The sequence below is a fragment of the Podarcis muralis genome, chromosome 3 (assembly GCF_964188315.1).
Source record: "Podarcis muralis chromosome 3, rPodMur119.hap1.1, whole genome shotgun sequence".
In the NCBI taxonomy this organism is placed as follows: domain Eukaryota; kingdom Metazoa; phylum Chordata; class Lepidosauria; order Squamata; family Lacertidae; genus Podarcis; species Podarcis muralis.
In genome coordinates this window covers 18,433,090-18,456,809 of record NC_135657.1, presented here as the reverse complement: position 1 = coordinate 18,456,809, position 23,720 = coordinate 18,433,090, and the positions used below count along the sequence as shown (strand labels likewise).

The following is a 23,720-nucleotide window of genomic DNA, read 5'->3' as shown; positions in this document are numbered from 1 at the left end:
CAATTTGGCATGAAAGTTTCCGAGACTGAGGAGCATGTTTTGGTCTATGTTTGGAAACTGTCAAATACCATTTTGAATTAAGATGCTGAATCAACCTGTTCCAAACTGCTGCAGGGGGAACTTTTGCCAGCATGCTACTCAAAGGGAACGTGTTGAGGAAGCAAACATCAGGGGCAGGTGTGAGGCTGAGAACCCAAGGATAGAAGAGGAGACCTAACCCCAGGATGAATGGGGGGGGGGGAGAGAGAAGAGGAGAGAAGAACCAGCAACCAACAATGTGTTGGGCCAAGACCAGGGGTCAGTTGGTAGTTCACCATTGGTTATTGCACCCATGAAGATAGGAGTTGGTTGATGCAGGAATCAGTTTGTAGGGGGTGGTGGTGAATGAGGAGAGTCCAGCTCAGACAAGTGCTGGTGGAAGCAGCAGTGATAGCAGCTGGATAAGTGCCAGCCATTGAGTGGTAGGAGGGGGCGTTGTTGTCAGTGGCAGGAAGAATGGCTAGGGCATGAACTACACTGAGGGGCAATGACACAAAGGAGTGGGCAAGCAGCTGAGCATGTGCAGCAGCAGTGCAGGTGCAACCATGTCAAGGGTGAAATCCTGTTGGCTGAAGGGGTCTGCGCCACCAACTTGTTCCCCATGAGGAACACACTAGTGAAACAGTACTCAACAGGACTGAACCCTCTGGCCAGTTTGGTTGGTATTGGGGGGGGGGGGGCTGGAGATCAGGGACCTGTGCACAGCCCTAGAAACTACCACATTATATTCTATTAGGTAAAGGTAAAGGTACCCCTGCCCGTATGGGCCAGTCTTGACAGACTCTAGGGTTGTGCGCCCATCTCACTCAAGAGGCCAGGGGCCAGCGCTGTCCGGAGACACTTCCGGGTCACGTGGCCAGCGTGACATCGCTGCTCTGGCGAGCCAGAGCTGCACACAGAAACGCCGTTTACCTTCACGCTAGTAAGCGGTCCCTATTTATCTACTTGCACCCGGGAGTGCTTTCGAACTGCTAGGTTGGCAGGTGCTGGGACCGAACAACGGGAGCGCACCCCGCCGCGGGGATTCGAACCGCCGACCTTTCGATCGGCAAGCCCTAGGCGCTGAGGCTTTTACCCACAGCGCCACCCGCGTCCCTAATATATTCTATTATCAATTTATAAATTGGTTCCTTAGAATTCCTGAGCAACGCTGGTTATTTTCCACCAGTAGTGAATAAGAACAGAAAATATGGTTATCCTTGACCTATTGTTTCTATAGAATCATTCCATTCAACACTGGGTCTAGTACAGAGCCTTGAATATGTCACTGGTGGGTTTTAACAAGATAAACAGCATGCTATTCATTTTTACTCTTTAGTTCCCTTTCTTCCTGACAGCTTTTAAATATAAAACAACACTCTGGTGTCCAATCCATTACTACCTTGGCTTCTTCAGCAACCAGCAGATATTTTAGTTCCTATTTATATAGTGCTTAATAGATATATTCAAGTAAATTCAATAAAGCTAGGACAGAGGATTCATGTTTTATGTTCTTTGGGACCCACAGGAATCATTCTTAAAAGAACAAGGTCCTGTTACCTGTCCATCAAAAAACTATTAGCTAAATCATGGAAGAGTACAATGAAGGAGCAGTGTGTGTTGTGGTGTGTGTGTGTGTGTGTGTGTGTGTGTGTGTGTGTATCTATCTATCTATCTATCTATCTATGGAACGCAAATCAAAGTCACAGAAATATGATCAAGAAAACTACCAGTTGAATGCCAGAGTAAGGGTCTCACGTTGGCTTAAGATACACAAAGCCAGGAAATGAGAAGATAATGCTGATGCCGTAACAGACATGCTCTGTCACCAGTAATGATGTTGCACAATGTCTCAAACTGTGCTTCCCTATAACTTGCCCTCCATGTACCCACACTTGGTCCTAGTCTTTCAGGTACAAATCCAGGTGGGGGAAATGAAGTGTCTGGGACCAGTAAAGATGCTCCACATTGTCCTGGTCCTGTATTGCTTTATGAAGTGTCTGGACCTTATTGTATTTCTACAATAATCCTCCTGTGAGTTGCTCCATGCCTGTTGTTTAACTGCATGAGGAGGACATGGGGCCCTCTTCTAGTGCCCTTCATCATCCTTACGCTGGCTAACCCCAAAGGAGGTCTTTGTGCGGCAGTATAACAAGACTGAATAACCTGGGAGTTCAAATACCTTATTCTGGATTTGGAACTGCAATATGATGACAGAGATAAAAATACTCATTCAGAACCTTTTTGAGATTTTCTTCAGCAGGCTTGCCACAAGACATCTGGGACTGCTTTGGAACCTGAGATGCTAGGCAGGGATAAAACAGGCTGGGTGGTATGGTGCTGCAGTTGAAAACAAGTGGTAAGTAGAAGGATTAAGCAGCCTCTTCCAGAACACCACTTCTTTTCTTCAAATTGTACCTTCCCAACAATGTTATTAACAAACAAGGATGGGTGAACTCAATGGAAATCTTTAAGGTCTTACTAGACCCCCCCCCCCCAATTCACTTCAATACGAATAGGCTCCTGGTAGCATGCAAAATATATATATATATATGAAAAGACACTGGAGAGAGATGAAACACCACAGGACGGCATAATTCTTGAGGATGCAGTATGAAGTTGGTTCAGCTTTGCACAAATGTTTCAAACACCACCTAGGGTCCACACAGCCATTCCATTACCACAGGAGGGTTAAGACAGATGCATAACAACATGTTATACTTCAAAATCAAATCTAATTACCGTAAGCTACAATTTCATTCACAAGCTAACAATTTTAGGTCTCAGATTAGAGACATGTGTTAATGGGATATTCTCACTTTTCTGCCAGAAAATGGAAGAACAGTTGGCACTATTAATTTTTGCCCTGACAAAAGCGCACATAAGGGCAAAGATATTCTTCCAATAGCTTCAACCTTAGCAGGGACAGCACCTGTTGTAGAGCAGCGCTGTCTATCTGAGCTCACGATAAAGCTCTTTCAAGCACCACAGCTTTGCAGTTTCCCAGCCAGGATAATCTAACCTTAGTTCACATCCACGTCAGGAAACCCTAATGCACTCCTTATCTTTGTGAGGGAGAAAAAAGCAGTGTCTACTGCATTACAGACAAGTCTTAAGGGCTAAAAGACGTCAGAGTTCAAGGCCAAAATGATTATAGAAGAATAAGGCCAGACATGGGGGTGAATGGCTCCCATGAAGGGATAACCTGGGGCACCTACTACTCTGTTATCAGCCAGGCACTGGGGCCAGTCAAGCTGGTGGGTCAGCTTGACAGTTTCACACTGGATGATCTGAGCATCGGTTTGTGCTCCCTTAACAACTTCCTATACACTTTACTCAGCTGAACTTAGGTAGGAGGAGTATCAGCAAGAACCGGCAATAACATCTCTTAACGGAACTCTCTAGACAGTAAATGCAAGGCCAACGAATTAATTTGAATTCAAATCAAATTGTCAGCCACCACTGAATATCCTACACGCAAAAAGTACATGCAACACTCCTAGGCCTCTAGAAATTTGGAAACGGAGAGCTTAAGAGCATCCAATCACATTCAGAATTCCTTCGGGAAGGATCAAATAAGCAGTATTACAGTTCTTCTAGCAACCTCCATCCATCAACACTATGCTGTACATTTGCAATACAAGTGCTTTTTGCTGAAGTCCTACCAAGCGCTGATTAGTATTACATATGGTACAGAACAAATGAAATGGGGAACTTCAGTCACAAGACATCACACATAGTAATCTCACCGTTTAGGAAGTAAATAAGTATGATGCGGTACCTATTTATCTACTTGCACTGGCATGCTTTCAAACTGCTAGGTTGGGGGAAGCTGGGACGGAGCAACGGGAGCTCACTCCATTGCAGGGATTTGAACCGCCGACTTTCTGACTGGCAAGCCCAAGAGGCTCAGTAGACTAGACCCGCGTATTTTTAAAAAACAAACAAATTTTTTTTGCTTATGTTGTTAGCTCATGTTTGGTTAATTTTATCAAAATTACCCTCACCCTATTCTATTTTGTTAGTGTGAAGCTGTGGACTCTCTTCTTCTTTGGGCAAGAGGAGCTGCAGAGGGCCAGCTCCTCCAGGATAGGATCTATTTTAAGAGTTGATTAGCTAAACATTCAACATCCAGCTATGAAGTTTGTATATATGTCTGAATCAAAGTACACATCTGCTAACATGTTTGTGTTTGGTCACTGTAATTATTTTTACACTTAAGCTTTACAATCTGTGTTTCCTGCCTTTCCATTTCCCTCTTATCTTACTGCCAACATATTTTTCTCTCTCTCTCTTTCCACCCATGTGTATGGCTACACAAGACAGAATTCCATGCACCAGACAAAGTGGACTCTGGTCCACAAAAGCTTGTGCCCTAATAAATTTGCTAGTCTTTAAGATGCCACAAGACTCTCTGTTGTTTTTGCTGAACAGACTAAAATAACTACCCCTCAGGAAATGGGATAGATATTTATTTAACAGAGCCTGCAGCAGATCTGAGGACACTGATTTGTGGTCTGCAGATAAACTGTTGAGATTTCCTCACTATATGCTATACCAACAGAAAACACCACAGAAACATCTGAAAATGGAAAAGTAATTTCTCACCACAGAACTGAAGATGAGATGAGAGCAGAACAATTTCCAACTGTGTACATTTATCCCACTATTATCTCCAGTAAGTGGCTTTTGTACTGCTTATGCAAAACACTTCTGACCAGAAAGAACAGCAGAACAGAAGAAATGTGTGGGTACAGTGTGGCAAACTTATCACTCTCACCTCTTTTAAAAGCTTATGTCTATCTTCAGCAGAAGACTGCAAACTAAATGTGAAATACAGGCTATGCAAAAAGCAGGGAGGCAAGGGCTCCTGTGGGTCTGAATAACAGACAGATAAGATTTAGCTCTCCCTATTTGATGCCTCCTGTTCCATTTTTCCAATGGATCCAGAGATTTGCTGGCTGTTATTTTTCCACTTATGTTCTCTCTAATCCTTGCCCTGTTCTGAAATTTTATCTCTTCTCTCCCCCCACCCCCACTTCCTGGTGACCTGTCACCTTCAGGACAATACAAGATGCAGGAACCTCTTCATTTACAACAACTTCCTGGAAAAACGTCTTATCAAGCCAGCCAGCTCCAGAGCATACCTGATAGCTACTCAGAGGAAGTGAACCAAGCTCCCTCTCCACCCCAACCCCCCTCTCTGGCCTTCTTATCCTCTCCCGACACTATAAACAGTGTCTTATCAAACCAGCAAAAGATGTGGGAAACTGTAACGTGCAATAAAAGTTGTCCATCCCCCGTCCCCCCAAATCTGGACACAAAATAGGCACTTCAAATGCACTTTTATTGTGACACTCCAACAGTGAAGAATGAAGGTGGGAAAACCACACTGAAGAAGCTATTGGAACTGTTATTTCATTGCTTTAATATGCTCATAATAACATGTTACCCTTTCACTTAAAATGATACAAATCTAGCAACATAATTTTGAGAAAAAGTGACTTTTCTAATGTTTTGAAATGGTACATACTATTATGATAGACAATAACACTCATTGTTTAAAAATATTGGACCATTCTCTTTATTTAAAGGTATTATACTTAATAGGGGACGCGGGTGGCGCTGTGGGTTAAAGCCTCAGCACCTAGGACTTGCCGATCGAAAGGTCGGTGGTTCGAATCCCCGCGGCGGGGTGCGCTCCCGTTGCTCGGTCCCAGCGCCTGCCAACCTAGCAGTTCGAAAGCACCCCCGGGTGCAAGTAGATAAATAGGGACCGCTTACTAGCGGGAAGGTAAACGGCGTTCCGTGTGCTGCGCTGGCTCGCCAGAGCAGCGATGTCACGCTGGCCACGTGACCCGGAAATGTCTCCGGACAGCGCTGGCCCCCGGCCTCTTGAGTGAGATGGGCGCACAACCCTAGAGTCTGTCAAGACTGGCCCGTACGGGCAGGGGTACCTTTACCTTTACCTATTATACTTAATATAAAATATGTACATGCAGGGTACACATATCCTTCTCTTTTCTGCAGACCCAAATTTATAATAATAAAAAGTAGCGCTATCATTATTTTGTTCAGTAGTGTAAAAGAAATGCTGGAAGTTCCCCACATCTTTCCGATATCAAAAGTGACTTCTGTACTATCCTTAGTTCCCCTAGCTCACAGGCTGGGTGTAAGGAAGAAGCATGTGAAGACAAGTAAAACGTTTTTAGATCAAATGACCTAATTAATTATCATTATTAAACATATTTACAGGCAGTCTTGTAGGGTTAGAAACCCTCCCAAGGTAGGTTGCAACAATCAATATACAATATAATTAGCAGTAAGATTCAAGAATAATAAAACTGTAATACACAAAGCTAGGAACAGACAATAATAATAATAATTTTATTATTTATACCCCGCCCATCTGGCTGGGCTTCTCCAGCCACTTTGGGCGGCTTCCAAAAATATTAAAATAATGTAATACATCAAACATTAAAAGCTTCCCTAAAAACAAGGACCAGCAATAACACTAAAAACATACCCTCCCTGGTAAATAAATAACGATAACTTTTAACAAATTTTAGAATCCAAGAAATAGTCAAGGTACGAAGGGGGGGCATAATGCAGCCCCACTGGCAAGCATTCCACAAGTGAGGCCACTGCCAAAAAACCGTTCTCTTTCCTTCCTTCATTTGTTAGACGCTTTATTTTGCCCAGGGCAACCCAAAGCAACTTAAAACCAAGCTTCCCTGAGTCTACCAAACTCAGAATACTGGATCAAGCCAAAGGCCTGTTTAGGCATCTTGTACTCACAGTGGTCAACGAGATACCTATGGGAAGCCTGCAAGCAGGACCTGAGTGCAGCAGCACACGCCCCACTTCTGTTTGCCAGCAACCAATGTACAAAAGCATGCTCCTTCCATCCATGCAGGTAGAACTTAATTATCACGGTTAGTCGCACTGATAGCCCTATTTTCCATGACTCTGACTAATTCTTTTTTAAAGCCATCTAAGCTGGTGTTGATCACTATCTACTGGAAGCAAATTCCATAGTTGTTATGTGCTGTGTGAAGAAGTACTTTGTCTGTCCTGAGTTTTCCAACATTCAGCTTCACTGTGTGGCCCTGTGTTCTAGTATCCATAATGGAAATAGGTGTGCAGGGCTTCGGATGATGATCAGTGTGCAGGCTGAGATATGTGAAGGTAGTCCTGCAAGTAACTTCATTCAACCACTTACGAGGAACTAGACCGAGGAATCTGAAACTCACGAGGTGAAATACAGCCCCACCAGGCCTCTGTGTCTGATCCTTGGGACTTTCTCGGGCCATGCCTCCTCCCCAGCCCTGCTCAGCTTCCTCCTCAAGTACTTTGTGCCTTGCTGGAATGTGTGCTTCAGTTCTGAAAAGGTCACTTGCTTGCCTGGATGGGGAGAGGTGTATGTGGGTGCAGAAATTAACTTTTGTGGGGCTGGAGTGCAGCCTACTGTGCAAAGCTAAGTGTCACATTCATTGCCACATCCAATTTTGCCTTTGGCCATGCCCACTACTGGCATACGCCCACCAAATGTTGCCTATGAGGGGATGCAGCCCTCAGACTTTAAATTGGGCTTGAAACGGCATTGGCAACCACTGCATCAGCACAGGATCCGATTGCCTAGCCTCAACATCCAGCTGGCTGCGTTCCGTACTAGATGAAGTTTCCAAATCATTAAAGGCAGCCCCACATGGAGGGGCTACTCCAGACATCTGATTAATATTGTGCTACACTAGAGTTCACTCTCAGTGAGTGACTGACTGTGTCAGGCATGGCTAACATATGGCCCTCGAAATGCTGCTGAACTACAACTCCCATTATGTCTCACTACTGGCCATGCTGGCTCCGGCAGGTGGGAGCTGGGAGTCCCAACAACATCTGACATTCCACAAGTTATCCACCTCTGCTGCAGGGCAAGACAATTTATGGATGTTATCAGAGACTGACACAACTTGACTGGATGGTTTGTGACACAGATGACACTTTGATCGTAAGTGTGCATCTCTGTGTGACAGAGGGAGAGCGAGCGAGAAAGATACCGTATTTTTCGCTCTATAACACGCAGATTTTTTCTCCTAAAAAGGAAGGGGAAATGTCTGTGCGTGTTATGCAGCGAATGTGTGGTCCCTGGAGCCGAAAAATGAGGCAAAAATCAAACCGCGCTTCAGGGAGAAGGGAGCTCCGTGAGAGAGGAAGTGGTGGCTTTCCTGCATTCTGCCTCAGGGTCTTACTGCCCACCCTGCTCTGTTTCGTTACTGTGTTTGCTCAAACGGAACAAAGAGCAGGGAAAGCCCCTCCCCTCCAGGCAAGTAGAGGGGAGAGCAGAGCGTCCCTCGTTCTATCCTCTCCCTGCTCCGGAGGGAACAATGTTTGTGAAGGGAAGAGAGATTACAGGTTCGGCTTAAAATTCTGATTTGACTTCCTGCTTTTTGTTTTTGGAGACACACAGCATTCAAATATGCTTTCTTCCATTTAAAAGGATGAAATCCTTAAACAGTGTTTTGCCTGTAAATTCATGCGATCTGGAAGATTACAGTGTCTGTACCTCTTAAGGGATGGCAAAGCTTAGGTTTCGCTGCTAAATAGTTCTTAATGCAGTTAAAATGCTTTCTTCTGTCATGCTGGTGGGAGGGAGAGGGAGAGAGAGAGAGCGCAGGCTGGCTGGCTTGTGTGGGTGGGTGGGGGGAAACTTTTGCCTTCCTTTCCTCACGTTATAGCCCTCTCCTGCATTCTTAGCCTTCTGTGTTTTTCCTTCCCTCCCCACTTAAAATGTGGTTACAAAGCATGGATCCACATGGATCCTCAGGATCTTTGCATTGGGTCACCCCAAATTCACCATCAGAGCACACAGCATGTCCATGGCTACAGCCTGCCCCCCCAAAATCACACACCCATTGTTGCCTGGGGCTGCAATGGTGCAAAAACGTGGTTACAAAGCATGGATCCACATGGATCCTCAGGATCTTTGCATTGGGTCAGCCAAAATTCACCATCAGAGCACATAGCATGTCCATGGCTACAGCCTGCCCCCCCAAAATCACACACCCATTGTTGCCTGGGGCTGCAATGGTGCAAAAACGTGGTTACAAAGCATGGATCCACATGGATCCTCAGGATCTTTGCATTGGGTCAGCCAAAATTCACCATCAGAGCACATAGCATGTCCATGGCTACAGCCTGTCCCCCCCCCCAAAAAAAAATCATGCACCCACTGTTGCCTGGGGCTGCAATGGTGCAAAAACGTGGTTACAAAGCATGGATCCACATGGATCCTCAGGATCTTTGCATTGGGTCAGCCAAAATTCACCATCAGAGCACATAGCATGTCCATGGCTACAGCCTGTCCCCCCCCAAAAAAATCATGCACCCACTGTTGCCTGGGGCTGCAATGGTGCAAAAACGTGGTTACAAAGCATGGGTCCACATGGATCCTCAGGATCTTTGCATTGGGTCAGCCAAAATTCACCATCAGAGCACATAGCATGTCCATGGCTACAGCCTGTCCCCCCCCAAAAAAATCATGCACCCACTGTTGCCTGGGGCTGCAATGGTGCAAAAACGTGGTTAAAAAGTATGGGTCCACATGGATCCTCAGGATCTTTGCATTGGGTCAGCCAAAATTCACCATCAGAGCACATAGCATGTCCATGGCTACAGCCTGCCCCCCCAAAAAAATCACGCACCCACTGTTGCCTGGGGCTGCAATGGTGCAAAAACGTGGTTACAAAGCATGGATCCACAGGGATTCTCAGGATTTTTGCATTGGGTCACCCCAAATTCACCATCAGATCACATGTCTGTGGCCACAGCATGAAGCACAAAAATGATACGTCCACTGTTTCATTCAGAATATTTTTTCCCTTGTTTTCCTCCTCTAAAAACGATGTGCGTGTTATGGTCAGGTGCGTGTTATAGAGCGAAAAATACGGTAGATATGGTGCAATAGCTGGGAGATTGTGCTTCAGGGGGAGGTGTTTGACTTTATGACCTTCTGGTTCTTCCCAATCTCATGAGTTAATGGGGCTGTCTAAATAACATATCAGATAAGTCTTACTGGATCAGATCAATAGCTCACTCCATCATCTGAGATATCCTGCCTTCAAGACGGAAAGTATAGTTTGCTATACGGGAAGGAAACCGCCAGCCCAAGGCAATGATATGGAAAATTGGTTTGTCATTGTTGGTCTCAAGTTTCTGATATTCTCAATTTTGATGTACGTCTTCAACCTGGCGATGCCTAACAAAGTGGATATTCCTGGCCTCTGAAGCTTTTACCCTTACGAATCCAGTCAGGCTACTGAGCCCTGTCATAACAACATTAATGAGATGCTTATGAAAAAAATAGGTTATGTTATTATTGACACTCACTGCAAAGGAAGTTTAAATTATATTTACAGCCTCTTACATGGGAGGCTGGCAGAGTCTTCTCATGCAAAAATCTGATCATATTAACACTTCAGTAGTGGTAGAAGTATTGCACCTTCAGATACTCCCAAACCATTCATCAAACACTCGTCTGAGCCTCTTGCTCTGCTCTTCTTTTTCTTTAAGACAGACCAGTAGGCAAGACAGTATTTTGTCCTGAAGTTATGTCTGTTGGTGGTTAAAGCTGTTTAGGGGTTTCTTGAGAACACTCATTTTAGTTTCAGGAGCACCCTAATCTCATCCTGCCTGTCTTTAAACATTGCAAGTTTATTAGTATAGAAGGAGTCACAGTGGAAAGAGCTTAGTAGGTTGTGCTTTGAAACTTTCCAAGTAAAACAGGTGAGAAAATAAATTAATTTCTAATAAACAGTTACTTTGTCTATATTTATAGATTTGTATACTTAACATATGGTTACCATCAAGAAAAAGCTCAGATGCCAAAGGTTCTGCCACACTCGCGTACTTCCTGGCTCATAGCAGCTGGTAAGTATCTAGATCACTTCTAGCCAACTTGTATCTTGCTGAGGTCACTGCCAATGTTTGACAACTCAACCCAGCATCTTTCCTAGTTAGTAGACCCTTTAGCTAAATTCAGCTTTGAAGACAGAGGTAATTCTATCACTCATTTAGCTGTCACTGTCACAGACAAGTCCCAAGTTGCTTCCTGGTTTTACATGCCTTTCTGCATTGTTTATGGTGCCCCAAATGTACATTTGTTTCCTCATCTGCAAAGCACTGCCCCACACCTTTGCCTTCCAAGCAGTAGTATTTTGTTTCTGAGAAAAATGTAATTTTCCTGTAGAGAAATGAACACAGCTGTGTGAATGTCAGCAACTGGCTGTTGTTGGCGATGTGAAGAGCAATGAGTGGTGCTGTATAAGGAAACTGCTGCTGTGACGCATGAGATTTTCCTCCCTATCTTGCCTCCCCTGTACAATGATTCCATCAGGGCACAACCATTGAACAAAAGTCCAGGGCACCAGACCAAACTGGCAGGTGGGCTCCCAAAAACATGGGGGTGACTTACCACATTTTGAAGTGTACTACACAGCTCCAGCTTATTAGGGCCCCCACTGCATGGCCCTTAAGTCCAGAGTCCAAAATTACCTAATTGTGCTACTGCCCCTGCATGAAACCCAAAGTGGGATCAACACCCCCCTCCCCCCAAAAATCAGCAGACATCCGCAGCATAACCCACTGAGATCTCTCTGATTAGGTTCAATTGATAGGCATAAGGGCAGGGAAGTAAAAGTTGAATGGGGAAAATAGGGAAGGGGCACACAAAACCTTTTAGCATCATTACAAAGCACCAATAGACTCACAGGAGCAGTTAATTAAGAGATTACAACAATAAAAATGACATTTTAAGGAGCTGGTTGTCACTGTCAGGGGAAAGCAAATGCATTTTGTTCTCTTGAATTTGTAGTTAATGCATGTGTTACTTTAAACCACACAAAGCCACTGTTTTGTCAAGCAATCTAGCCAGCACTTGTTTGTAAGCTTCTATGTCTAAGTTAACTCTGCCACAAAGCTTAAGCCATTTTGTTTGCTGTTCTCTCCAGACAATATGTCTGTGGTTTTTCTCTCTCATCACTATTCAGCCTGTAAAGAGCTCTTGCATGCATAAAGCCTTTGAACTCCAGAAACTGCAAAGTCATTATAGCAATCTAATTCACCCAAGTTGCAAAGTCTGCTAACAGTCACTATTCTTGCTAAATGTTGCTGCATTTTTCTGAAGCAAGGACTAACATGGAACTCCAGGAAATGGGAGGAGATATCCTTTTTGGTTCTTTATGACATTATGATTTCTCCCCCCCCCCCTGCTTTTGTGAAACTGAACATGATACATGGAAAAAGGAGGAAAACTAACAGCATAATTTTCATATTTTACGGTATGTTTAATGTACAGTTTTTTAAAAACCTTCCTTGTCTCATGAATTTTTGTTACAAAGTAGGGCGTTAAATAATTCTATGTTGCAGATGGGGAACCAAATATAAGACAGCGTGACTTGTATGAGATTACTCAGACTGCTAGGGCTGACTACTCAGACTGCTAAGGTGTAATTTGAACTTTTATTTACCAAGTCCATTACTCTCTGCACTGAACTTAATGGTTCACAATGCTAGATACAATATAAAATTTTAAACCACATCATGCAACCTACAAATTGGGTGAAAATTCTACAAGAGTTCATAACTACTGTACTCTCCAACTGGGAAAGGAGGAACTGAGAAGCAAAATAAAAAATATAAAAAATCACAAAATGGCAGTAGGCAGCTTTGGAATAGCAGAAGGAAACTCTGGCCTGCATACCTAGTTAGGCCTACTAGGCCTCTGATTTTGGCCTGCAAAGCCATTCTGGGCAAACCACACACCCTTGTCAGTCACCTAACATATGGCATCGGGCACATAGATCTGCTATCTCTGATCAAAACATTAAGTGTTAAGATTGGAGACAAGTGATCTCTTATATTCAGTGTTAGTGCTAAGCACCAAAGCGCTAAAACTGGAAATAAGCTTATCTCCAATTTTAGCACTGTGGTGCTTAGCACTATTACCAGAGATTTAAAAAATTGTTTTTTTAAATAGCAGGGAGCATTTCTCTTATCTCCAATCTTACAGCATTGGATTTTGGACTACAACTCCCAGTCTTTATGCCCAATGGTCAGGGATGATGTAAGTTGGCTTAAGAAATTGGCCTACAGGAGAGACTCGAGGGCTCCGAAGCAATCTCGTACACTAGAAATAGACTGAACAGAGCCTGTGGAATGATCGATGGTGTGATTGTGGTAAGGCTTGCTTTTGGTTCTTTGTCATTGCTTAAGAACTGAACAGTGAATTTTCAAATCCAAAGTCAAGACACCAAGAAAGCCAATCTGATATACCACTCACCTTGTGCCTCCAAAGAGGATGATCTTGTCCCCTACTCTACAACAGCACTGCCTGCGGCGAGGACATGGCCCTTTCCCTTTGGGATCAATTTTCTTCCAGGTAAAAGAAACTGGAGAAAACACATACATCATGAAAGCTGAATATTTCAAGCAATCCTGGTAAAGACAAGCCACATGAACAAGCTCTAGTTCTAAGAAGTTTACAAATTTAACACATAGAAACAAACCTGCTTTTCAGCAGAAACACTTGAGGTTTTTTGCTTGCAAGTGAAAAAGATGCTCAGGTTTCAAATATCACAGTCTTTTCTTCATGAAAATGTTTGTTTGCACTCTTGATATTTTATTACCAATGGAGCAGGGATCTTCTGGTTAAACAGAAAAACCTGGGACAGCTCCCTGAAATGCCTGCTAAGGCTATATATTCCTTCTCACCAATAATCACAAACATGAAATGTATGCAAAGCTGTATGTTTCATTGTATAAGCTGAACATTTCCAGCAGTTAACGAGGAGGATACAGATTTCATACCCTCAAGTCATCCAGGACTGTGTGAAGCAAGAAGATGCTACATTACACCACAACTCCTTAAATAAAGGGAACTCTTCCAAATTCTCTTGGAAGACTAAGGATATTATAGTTCAAAGCATTCAGCTGTTCCGGTTTGCACTTCACTTAAAAAACCCCCGAATATTTATTGCATAAGGACCCTTGAAAAAGCAATTGCTTTAGAGGGCAAATGAGAAGAAGGTGACAACCGTAGAACTCAGAATTAAGAAACCACGCAGCATCTTCTGAAAACATTCTGCAGATTGAACTATGCATTAACTTTCTTTTTGAAGAGTACATGTGGGTGCACTGCCATCTATTGGTTAACTGCATGAAGTACAGAAGCCATAACCACTGAGACATCCCCACAGAGATGCCTGCTACCCTCTCTCCTTTATAGAGAGTGGAGATTGGCAGGTTAGTTGTATGAATATAATAAAGGCAGGACGTAGTTATTCTCTGGAGCATACACTGACAAACCTCCTCCATGAGCATCATACTAAGGTGTGGTGGGATAACTGGAACTGTGTGGCAGTAAACTGAGGACATACATAAGCATCACTTCACATCATTTAAGGTGGGGCCTTGCAATCCCCAGGCTGGTGTCTGGATGCATGAGTGGGCAGGCGGAGACCCAACAGGCTGAAGCTAAATACTAATACTCCTGTGCACAAGTGATTCCCAGGAACTAGAGCGCATACCTGTTTTGGATGGGGTTGCATTCCTTCTGAGGGAACAGGTACATATTCTGGGAGTTCTCCTTGATCCATCTTTGTCACTGGAGGCAAAAATGACCTCAGTGGCTAGGAGTGCCTTTTGCTATCCTTGACTGTTCCTGGACTAGGATAGCCTTGCCTAAACAATTTTGGATCAGGTTTTCTGAAAGAACGCCTTCTCCCACACAGGCCTGCCCATTCATGAAAATATTCAGAGGCGGCCATATTCATTTCATGGCAGCTTTGAGGAGGGCCCCTGCTCTGTAGAACGAGCTCCCTACTCATGTAGTATACACCTACTACAGTGAACTTCCACCCGCTGTTAAAACACATCCACTTGCTCAAGCTTTCTCCAGCCTCTGCCATCAGCTGAACAATTCCTAGGTACTGTAACTGCCATGTTCTTTTTACTGGATCATTTTTATTGTATATTGAATTATTTAATTGTATGCTGCCTTGTTATTAGTGTAATGCAGGGGTCTGCAACCCGTGGCTCCGGAGCCGCATGTGGCTCTTTTACACCTTTGCCACGGCTCCAGGGCGGATACTAGCGAGGGGAGGAGGCGCATTGTGCGCCCCGACACTCCCCACTGTGGCGGGCGCTGTACTGGCTGTGACATCGCATGGGGGCGGTGTGTGCGTTAGTCACGCACCGTCCCGACGTCACCTTCCCGCCCGCTGTCAGATCGGAGGGCAGCGGCGCGCATGCTTTAAATGTCGCAATGGTTTTGCGGCTCCCAGGTTTTTTTTCTTCGGAAACGGGTCCAAGTGGCTCTTTTTGTCTTAAAGGTTGCAGACCCCTGGTGTAATGAGACACAGTAAATAAATATTTTAAACCAATGGCATACCTACATATAATTAATGTAAGGAATTCACTTCCACAAGCTGCAGTGATCAGACAATGGATGTGTTCCAGCCAGCCATGCCTTCTTCCAAGGTACTCCCATCCTACAGCCCCTAGTTTTTCATGCTCAGTCCTCACTGAGTTGGTGGGTGTTTTTTCCTCCTCTTAGTCCCCCCCCCCCCCGCCTGCCGATTTCCCCCTACTTCTACAGACCCTGTGTTTCCTTGGGCATGCCGCTTACTTACTGGCAGAGCCCACAGCAATAACATTCAATCAATCCATCCAAGCTGAGCAGGGGTAGTGGCAGCACCCTTAGCTTGGAGCTTACAGGTCAATGGCGGCATGGTAAAAGCCAAAGTGAAGGTGGCAGACAGGGGCTGAAACAGCTAGCCGGAACAATCTGAAGTGGTCTCAGCTGCTTTTCAGAAAAGAGAATTTGTGGGCTCTTTGGATGTATGTGCAGAATACAAGGGTAATTTAAAATTCTTTTCTCATTCATTTTTAAACTCGGCCCCCTGAGGTTGAAAAGCAATCTTATGAACTAAAGCAGAGCTTAGCGAGTCTCTGGCTAAGCAGGGATTTGAAGCTAGATCTGCTAGGACTATCCAGTACTTTAGTCTGTAAAATCTCACTGGAGGGTTGCCATTCTTTCTAGTGCTGAAGAAAAGGGTGCCCAAGAGGTTTCTGCACCATTATGGAGGCCTCTGCTATATCCTGCCCTTTCAGCAAACATGACCATGCACAGGAAGGTGGTAGTGGTCATGGCGATGTGTGCACATGTGCATGTGTGTGTCCAGTTCCTGAGAAGCTTGGCCAGGGAGCATCAGCCCACTAGAGAAAGCAGCTGGCCATAAAACATCATCTTGAAGAAGCTACACTCTTCTGAATCTCTTATTTGAGAACTCATTAGCAGTGAGCCATATCAGTACCACACAGCCACATTACCAACAGAGAGATGCAAATAAAAGGGCAGAGGGGTTGAAGCTCCTAATGGATATACTCATTCATCAAAGGCATGATCCAAAAGTCTACTGTGCAGTACTGAACAGTCAACCCCTGGCCTCCACAATCCCAAACAGGTACTGGTATTGCTGTTACTGTTGGCAGAGACAGCAACAGTTCATAGACAAAAGCTGCAGGGTCAGGGAGACTCACTCCAGGCTCAGATTAAGGATCCAGTATTTGTTGCATTACCCGGGTCCCATGTGGTACCCTGGAGATGTGCCTGGAGCTTTATGGAGTGTGGGTGTTTAGCTTTCCCTTCCTCATGTGTACAATGTTGCCATTAGTGCATTGAACTCCAAATCAATATAGCAATTACCACTTCAGCTAATACTGTTAACTGGGTCCAAGACCTCACCACTCCTTACTGATGGAATCTCTATGTGTTTGGGAACATACGCTACATGCATCTGTTGAAGATATACATCCTAAAAAACATATGGGAGCATCTGGGGCATGGAGGAAATGTGATTAATGCATAGCTGTAGCCCTGATCACAGCAGAGATTCTTGGAGGTTCCTGTAATACCAGTAATAAGAAGGAATGTCAATTAAAAATACCTGGATCAAATTTCCAGAGATCGTGAAAGTGTCTGTTTAGACGTGCATTGTAGCCACCAAATATATACAACTCTCCATTGTAGCCAACTGTAGGGAATAGAGAAATTACATGTCAGGATGCGTAAAACAAAGCTCAGTTTTATATCAGTTACAACTGAAAAGTTTTTGTGCTATTCTCCTATGAACACCAGTTGTTAGGAATCACAAGTGATGAGAATGCTGTTGCACTCAAGTTCTGTTTATGATTTTCCCATAAGCAACCTGGGTAGTCAGTATAGGAACAGGATGCTGGACAAGATAGGCCTTTGGTCTGATCCACCAGGACTCGTGTGTTATTGCATGCCACATTCAGAGCTAAGGTTGTCCATTTACATTAGATTTAGAACCATTTCATATTGGAGGAAGGAGGGAGGTAAGCAACTGACTCCAAATTCTTGTTCTCTGTTTTTCCATCTTGTCCAAAATTGATAATGGGCACCTCTCCCAATGGGAGATGCACAAGAGTGATTTAGATGCTGATTCCCTGTTCATTGTTGCTTTCTAAAAACAACAAAGGCCACTACTTGATCTTTGGAAGACTTGTGCCTGATTGGCCAACTACAACTTTCTCTTTAATCTTAATTAGACTTCTCACGCTCGATGGAGTGTAATGATGACTTACATGCTGAGTGGCTCCTTCTGCCTTCAGGAAGGAGGGGAGTGGGAGGCGAGTCCAGCCAAGAGTTTGTGTCTGTGTCAAATACTTTGATTCGGTTACAGTAGATCTCATTGTTGGAGTGGAATGGCCCAAAGCGGTCTGCTCTTCCCCCAAACACATACATCTTTGTCCCAATTATTGTGGCTGAGTGAAAGTCTCTCCATCGAGCTGGTGTGCCCTGAAACAAGAGACTCCTGTTAAGTAAGTCAAAGGGAAATGGAAGTTACTTTAGGAGTAAAAGATATGAAAGGGGATGTAGGTGAAAGGGGATTTTGGGTGCTCAAAATTCTGTTGACTACAAACTAAAGCAGACAAAAGCTAAACGGCAAACAGGGTCACATGCAGGACCCAAAGACACACTAACACCAATACTGACCTTTGTACAGATCAGACTCCAAATCATGTTGCTGCTATCCAATTTGTGGATGTCATTTGAAAAGCAATCAGCCTGAAAAAAAGAGAAATTATTAAACTAGTGGGGATGCTGGAAACATTCTAAAGGCCCTTGGTTATTTTGCTCTCTAGAGATAAAAACAGAGTTTAATTCTTCAGCATTTCCCTGTGGAGCTGGAATATATTAAGGGAACTGAAATAGGTGGCTCAGAAAACAAAGCAGCTGTTCAGACTGACTCACATCAGTGCACACTATCCAAACAACACATTGAATATACATATGCCACTCCAGTTTATATACAGAAAAAAAGAAGTAATGTGAGAGATTAAAACCATGATTTACAGTACACTGGTTCTGAATGTCTGGTGTGAGATGGCAAAGGCTGCCCTTTGCCCTTCTTTCAAGTAAGTGCTAAACATCAGTAGCTCTCATTAACCTCAGCTGGAGTTGTTAAAGAGTCACTAAGTCAGACCAGACAAGCCTTAAGCTAAATGTTCTGAGAGGAATGCATAATTAGCAACAACCTGTAAAAGATACTAGGATTGCTGGGTTTGCCAAAGTTTTGTAACACTTGGACCTACCATGGAGAGAGATAAAATCTTTGGAGTTGCTGGTGAGTCCCTTAAATCCCATCACCATATTTTTGTTTGTTTCAGTACCCTGCCACACAGACTTTAATTAATGCTGCAAATCCACTGAAAACAAACTCATTTGCCATAAGATCTAGTCCAGGCTTCCTCAACCTCAGCCCTCCAGATGTTTTGAGACTACAATTCCCATCATCCCTGACCACTGGTCCTGCTAGCTAGGGATCATGGGAGTTGTAGGCCAAAAACATCTGGAGGGCCGAGGTTGAAGAAGCCTGATCTAGTCACTGAAAAAGCCAGTGAGATCCAGCTGCTTGTGTACTGCAAACAGGTTTAATCTCTGCTCAGCCACAAATCAATGGATGGCTTTTGGACACCATCTGTTCCAAATAACTCAGTCACCACCAGAAAACAGAGGTGGTCTATTATCTATTTTACAGTAATTGCAAGAATAAGCAGGAAGGGAAAACATTCTGCACATCTTACAAGCACAATTATGATTGTCTTAGGAACTTGTGGGATCTCTCTCTAGTGATGGTGAAGACAGCACTAGAAAGTCATCTAGAAAGACAACGCTTAGAAAGTCTAAGTCTGTTTCCAAGCATAAATTAACATCTGCTCATACTTCTGATGCAACATATCTCTTAGAAAGTTTGAAATTTTTAGTCATCCAATAGGTCAAGGACTTGAACTAGACTCCCTTTGGACTGTTTCTGTGCATACCATTATTATTATTATTAATTGAGTTTATACACCGCCCTATACCCAGAGGTCTCAGGGCGGTTCACAGAACAAATTAACATCTATTCATAAATGAGCATCTATTCATCCTTCTGATGCAATCCAACTTTTAAGAGGTTTGACAATTTGATCTAAGATGTTTGTTTACAGCCCTTCATATTAATAACCCAGGACAGCATTCAGAACTGCAACCTGTCATAAAAAGAAAGAGGAAAATACAAATGTAGTGGCTTGACAACAAAGGCAATAATGCCTGAAAAGTCAATAGTCTAAATTGAGTTTTGCTTTTTACTTACCAATCAACAGTACAGCAGCTTGCTCTCTAATTCAAAGTGCACAATTCAAAGTGCTGGTGTTGACCTTTAAAGCCCTAAACGGCCTCGGTCCAGTATACCTGAAGGAGCGTCTCCACCCCCATCGTTCTGCCCGGACGCTGAGGTCCAATGCCGAGGGCCTTCTGGCGGTTCCCTCATTGCGAGAAGCAAAGCTACAGGGAACCAGGCAGAGGGCCTTCTCGGTAGTGGTGCCCGCCCTGTGGAACGCCCTCCCATCAGATGTCAAAGCGATAAATAACTACCTGACATTCAGAAGACATCTTAAGGCAGCCCTGTTCAGGGAAGTTTTTAATCTGTGATATTTTACTGTATCTTTGGTTTTTATGGAAGCCACCCAGAGTGGCTGGGGAAACCCAGCCAGATGGGCGGGGTACAAATAATAAATTATTGTTGTTGTTGTTGTTGTTGTTGTTATTATTATTATTATTAGAGGCAAGGAGCACAGAGATGCATAAGCAGCAAGCAGACTTTGACTCTAAATACATCTAGCCCTTTAAACCTAGGTGTAGACTAAGGCTACAGTCTAATACTCTTGGGAGTAAATCCTACTGAATAAATATGCACAGGACATGGCCTCATGCTTGGAGTTCATCAGCTACAATGAAAGTTTGGTATTATTATCAGGATGTGACAGTATGGGGTTACAATAGAGAACATTTCAGTGATCTTTAAATATAATTGTTGGTAAAGGAAAGAAAGAGGAAAAAAAGGGAAGTGGGAGCAGAGGGACCACTCAGAATTCTCTTTGAATAACTTGATTTGGAAGCACCATTTCTCATGCAGACCTGAACACAAATAGCAGAGATCATAGGATAACTTACCAGTTGTTCATATCCCCCAAAGATATACATGCTCTTTCCCAAGACGCAAGCCGAATGTCCATCTCGTGCTCCCGGAACCATTCCAGAAACTTTTGGTGTGAACCATTTGTGCGTGCCTAATACGTTAAAAACAAAAAAAAACAGAGAGATGAGCCATTTCCAGCAGACACAGAATGTCACGTTCAGGAATTAATGAAAAAGGCATGGCCCTTGGGGAAAAATCCTAAACAAACACATATCTCTCCTTTTAAGGAAGGAACCACTTCTCTTCCACACAGGACAGTGGAACAGCAGCTGCCTCTCTAGAAGCTATCTTGTAGTTCCTGAAAAACTATGTAAAGCCACCACTCACATTCTGTGAGATTTCACTATTATCCTACTGTGTATTACAAAGTAAGAAACAGTTGCAATATTTTGGGAAGCAATTAAACTGTAGGAGAGTATTTTTCAGTACCTGAAAAATATTTTTAATGCAAGGCTGCCTGGTTATCTGTAAAGTTAAAGCAAGCACCTGTCTCAGAAGTCCATAAAAAGAAGCACAGATAATCCTCGGAGAAGCAAGAGATTGCCTAACCACAGTTGGCAGTCAGCTTCAGTGCTTATTCCAGGAAGCAGAATAGAGCGGCCTGTTCATAATCCTCTAGCACCCAAGAATCTCTCACAACCTGGCTTCCATCCACAGCCACCCACCTAGATTAACTGGATAAGTATTCCAGCCCAACACAAGGTCAATGTAAACTCTGTGGAGATTATTAGCACAAAGGGAAAGTGAGCCTTGCTCCTAGTGGGATGTGTGCCATGCTTGGATTTCTAAATCCAGTCATGTGCTACCCCTAGAGACCTCGGCCAAGAGCTACATATGAAACTAGAGACTGGAGCAGGCTGTGACATCTAATACAGATAGCATTTGCAAGCCAACAAAGGATAATGCCTTGCAGAATAGCTTCAGGGCTTTGTCTAGCCTGAAGTGACTCATGCAAGAGGGTTTCCACCTTTTCCCATGAGAGGGGAAGGATTAGTAGACTTGCTTTCCAGGGATGGTAGGAAATTGCACAAGCAAGTGCATCCAAGGCTGCCTAGGACTCTGGACAGCAACAGTCCCTTGCAGCTTTTTCCACCACTCCTCAAACAAAAATCAGTTTGGCAGCTGTGTGATGCCCCTATGTACAACGGAATTCTATGGATATCTAGTTTTGCTCCCTCGAATGAACTCCAAGATACCGAGAAAGCAAATTTGTTAAGAGAATTAGCTAGACCTGACTTCCGGGTTGGCGCCATCGCCGAATGGCGGACTCCCTCCGAGCTCCGGAGGGAGCCTGCTCGGCAGGGGCTGGGTCCTACCGCACCGGCGATGCGGGGACCCTTAAAAACCACGGCCACGGAGGCCGTGGACATGGAGACTCGGCTGGCACCGCTAGCGCCCTCCCGACTCGTGAAGGAGCCTTTTTAAAGGCTACGGATCGGGTGCCGGGGAGAAGCGTGGTGCTTTGAGTCCTTCGCTATCCCTGCCGAGCGAAGCCGCATGCCATCCGGCGGAGAGCGCTGACTTCTTCCATTGAGAATTCGGACTTTCAACAACAACCCGTGAGTAATTTGGAAACCGGGTTTAAAAGGAGAAAAAAAAGAATTTTTTTTTCGGATTTGATACGATCGGGGGGGGGGATCCAAAAAGGAAGTCAGTCCCCCTCCCTATTGTAAACCTTCCAAAACAAGGACTGGGAAACCAAGGTCCAAAAAGAATTGTATTAAACTAAGAATTCCACAATGGGAAACTACAAGAACTGTGCTGGAGGAAGAATTGAGGGAGAAGGAAAACGTAACCCCCCCCCCCCGGGAACCGGGGTGATTAAGGAGGGAGCCTGGCGAAAAGCGAAGGAGATTTTGACAGCTGTCAAAGTAGCTGTCAAAGTCGGAAATACAAAGAGGACTTTATTATGAGGACTTTGCTGGTTAATTTTGTTACAAATTTTTTACAATCCGTTAAAACTTGGATACAAAATGGCGAAAACATGGATAACAATCAGACTTTTGGACTAGAGAAAACAAAGTTACAACAATCCCCCTAGAGGAGTTTCGGGACATTACAAAGAAGGTCGTGAGTGGAAAAATACCATCGGAATTTTACAGGACTAGTTATCTTCTGGGAAAGCTGCAATATTGTGTCTACAGGGTGTTCAGCTAAAAGAGACAATAGAACTTTCTATTGAAGAGGGACTGAACGCAAGTTTTTGTTCCTGAATAACAATAATCCCTGCAGACTTACTAAATTTCTGAACAAGAACGTTTTAGCAGCAGAACAAGAGGAAACTAGCAGCAGAACAAGAGGAAACAAGCAGAACAAGAGGAAACTGGACTACAACTTGGAAAGAACAATGGGGGGAGGCCTATTAAAGATTTGAAGCTAAATGATTTAAAAATAACTTTAAGAATAATTATAAAAAGAAAAGCCAGCAAGGAGTTGGGGGAAAAATGGGATTTATGGATTTTAACAACTCCAGGTAGACAATATGGATTGGTGATCAGAGGGAAATTAAACCGGGGACAGCGGGGGGAGAACTAGAATCCAAAGGCTTGTCAACTTTTTTCTGAATTGGTTCTTTTCATCTACTATACCTTTTATTTTCTTATTTCTTATATTTCTATCGGGTGGGGTGTTTTTATCATTAAAAAAAAAGGGGAAATTGTGGAATGGAAATGGGGTGGGCCTTGGGGAGAGAACTTTTGTCTTTCAATATGAGGATTGTATAAATTTAAATTTAAATTTGAATAATGGTTTAAACAAATTAAGTCTTAATTAGAACTGAGAACTTGTGGAGCCAACAATATGAAAGGGGAATATGGTAGGGGTGGGGGAAGGGGGGAGTCCCGGAAAGTAGATGTATGAAAATAAGGCTTTGAACGTACTTTAATCTTTACTTTCTGTACTTTTGAAAATTTTAATAAATATTATTTTTTTTTAAAAAAAAAAGAGAATTAGCTAGACCTGGAAAGACAGCCCAAGAACCGATAGCCCATCTCTCATTGCATGGAGAGTTTTGTAAGATATTGGTTCTCTCATTATTTCCTTCTGACTAGTTTCCTTCTTTCCTGTTGAACACTTTCCTCTTTCAACAAACCTTTTATG

General features: G+C 43.7%; 1 protein-coding gene across 4 annotated transcripts in view; it reads right to left on the bottom strand.

Annotated features, from left to right (window-relative positions):
- Positions 1-23,720, bottom strand: part of KLHDC3 (kelch domain containing 3) — a 46,299-nt gene that overhangs the window by 6,118 nt on the left and 16,461 nt on the right. For all 4 annotated transcript variants that reach the window (XM_028724896.2, XM_028724894.2, XM_028724895.2 and 1 more), the window contains 5 exons: positions 20,597-20,712; positions 18,095-18,166; positions 17,683-17,896; positions 17,022-17,108; positions 13,355-13,463 (listed from right to left, as the gene is read on the bottom strand). In XM_028724896.2, the coding sequence (XP_028580729.1) occupies positions 13,355-13,463; positions 17,022-17,108; positions 17,683-17,896; positions 18,095-18,166; positions 20,597-20,712 (598 nt within the window). The remainder of the gene's footprint in view (positions 1-13,354; positions 13,464-17,021; positions 17,109-17,682; positions 17,897-18,094; positions 18,167-20,596; positions 20,713-23,720) is intronic.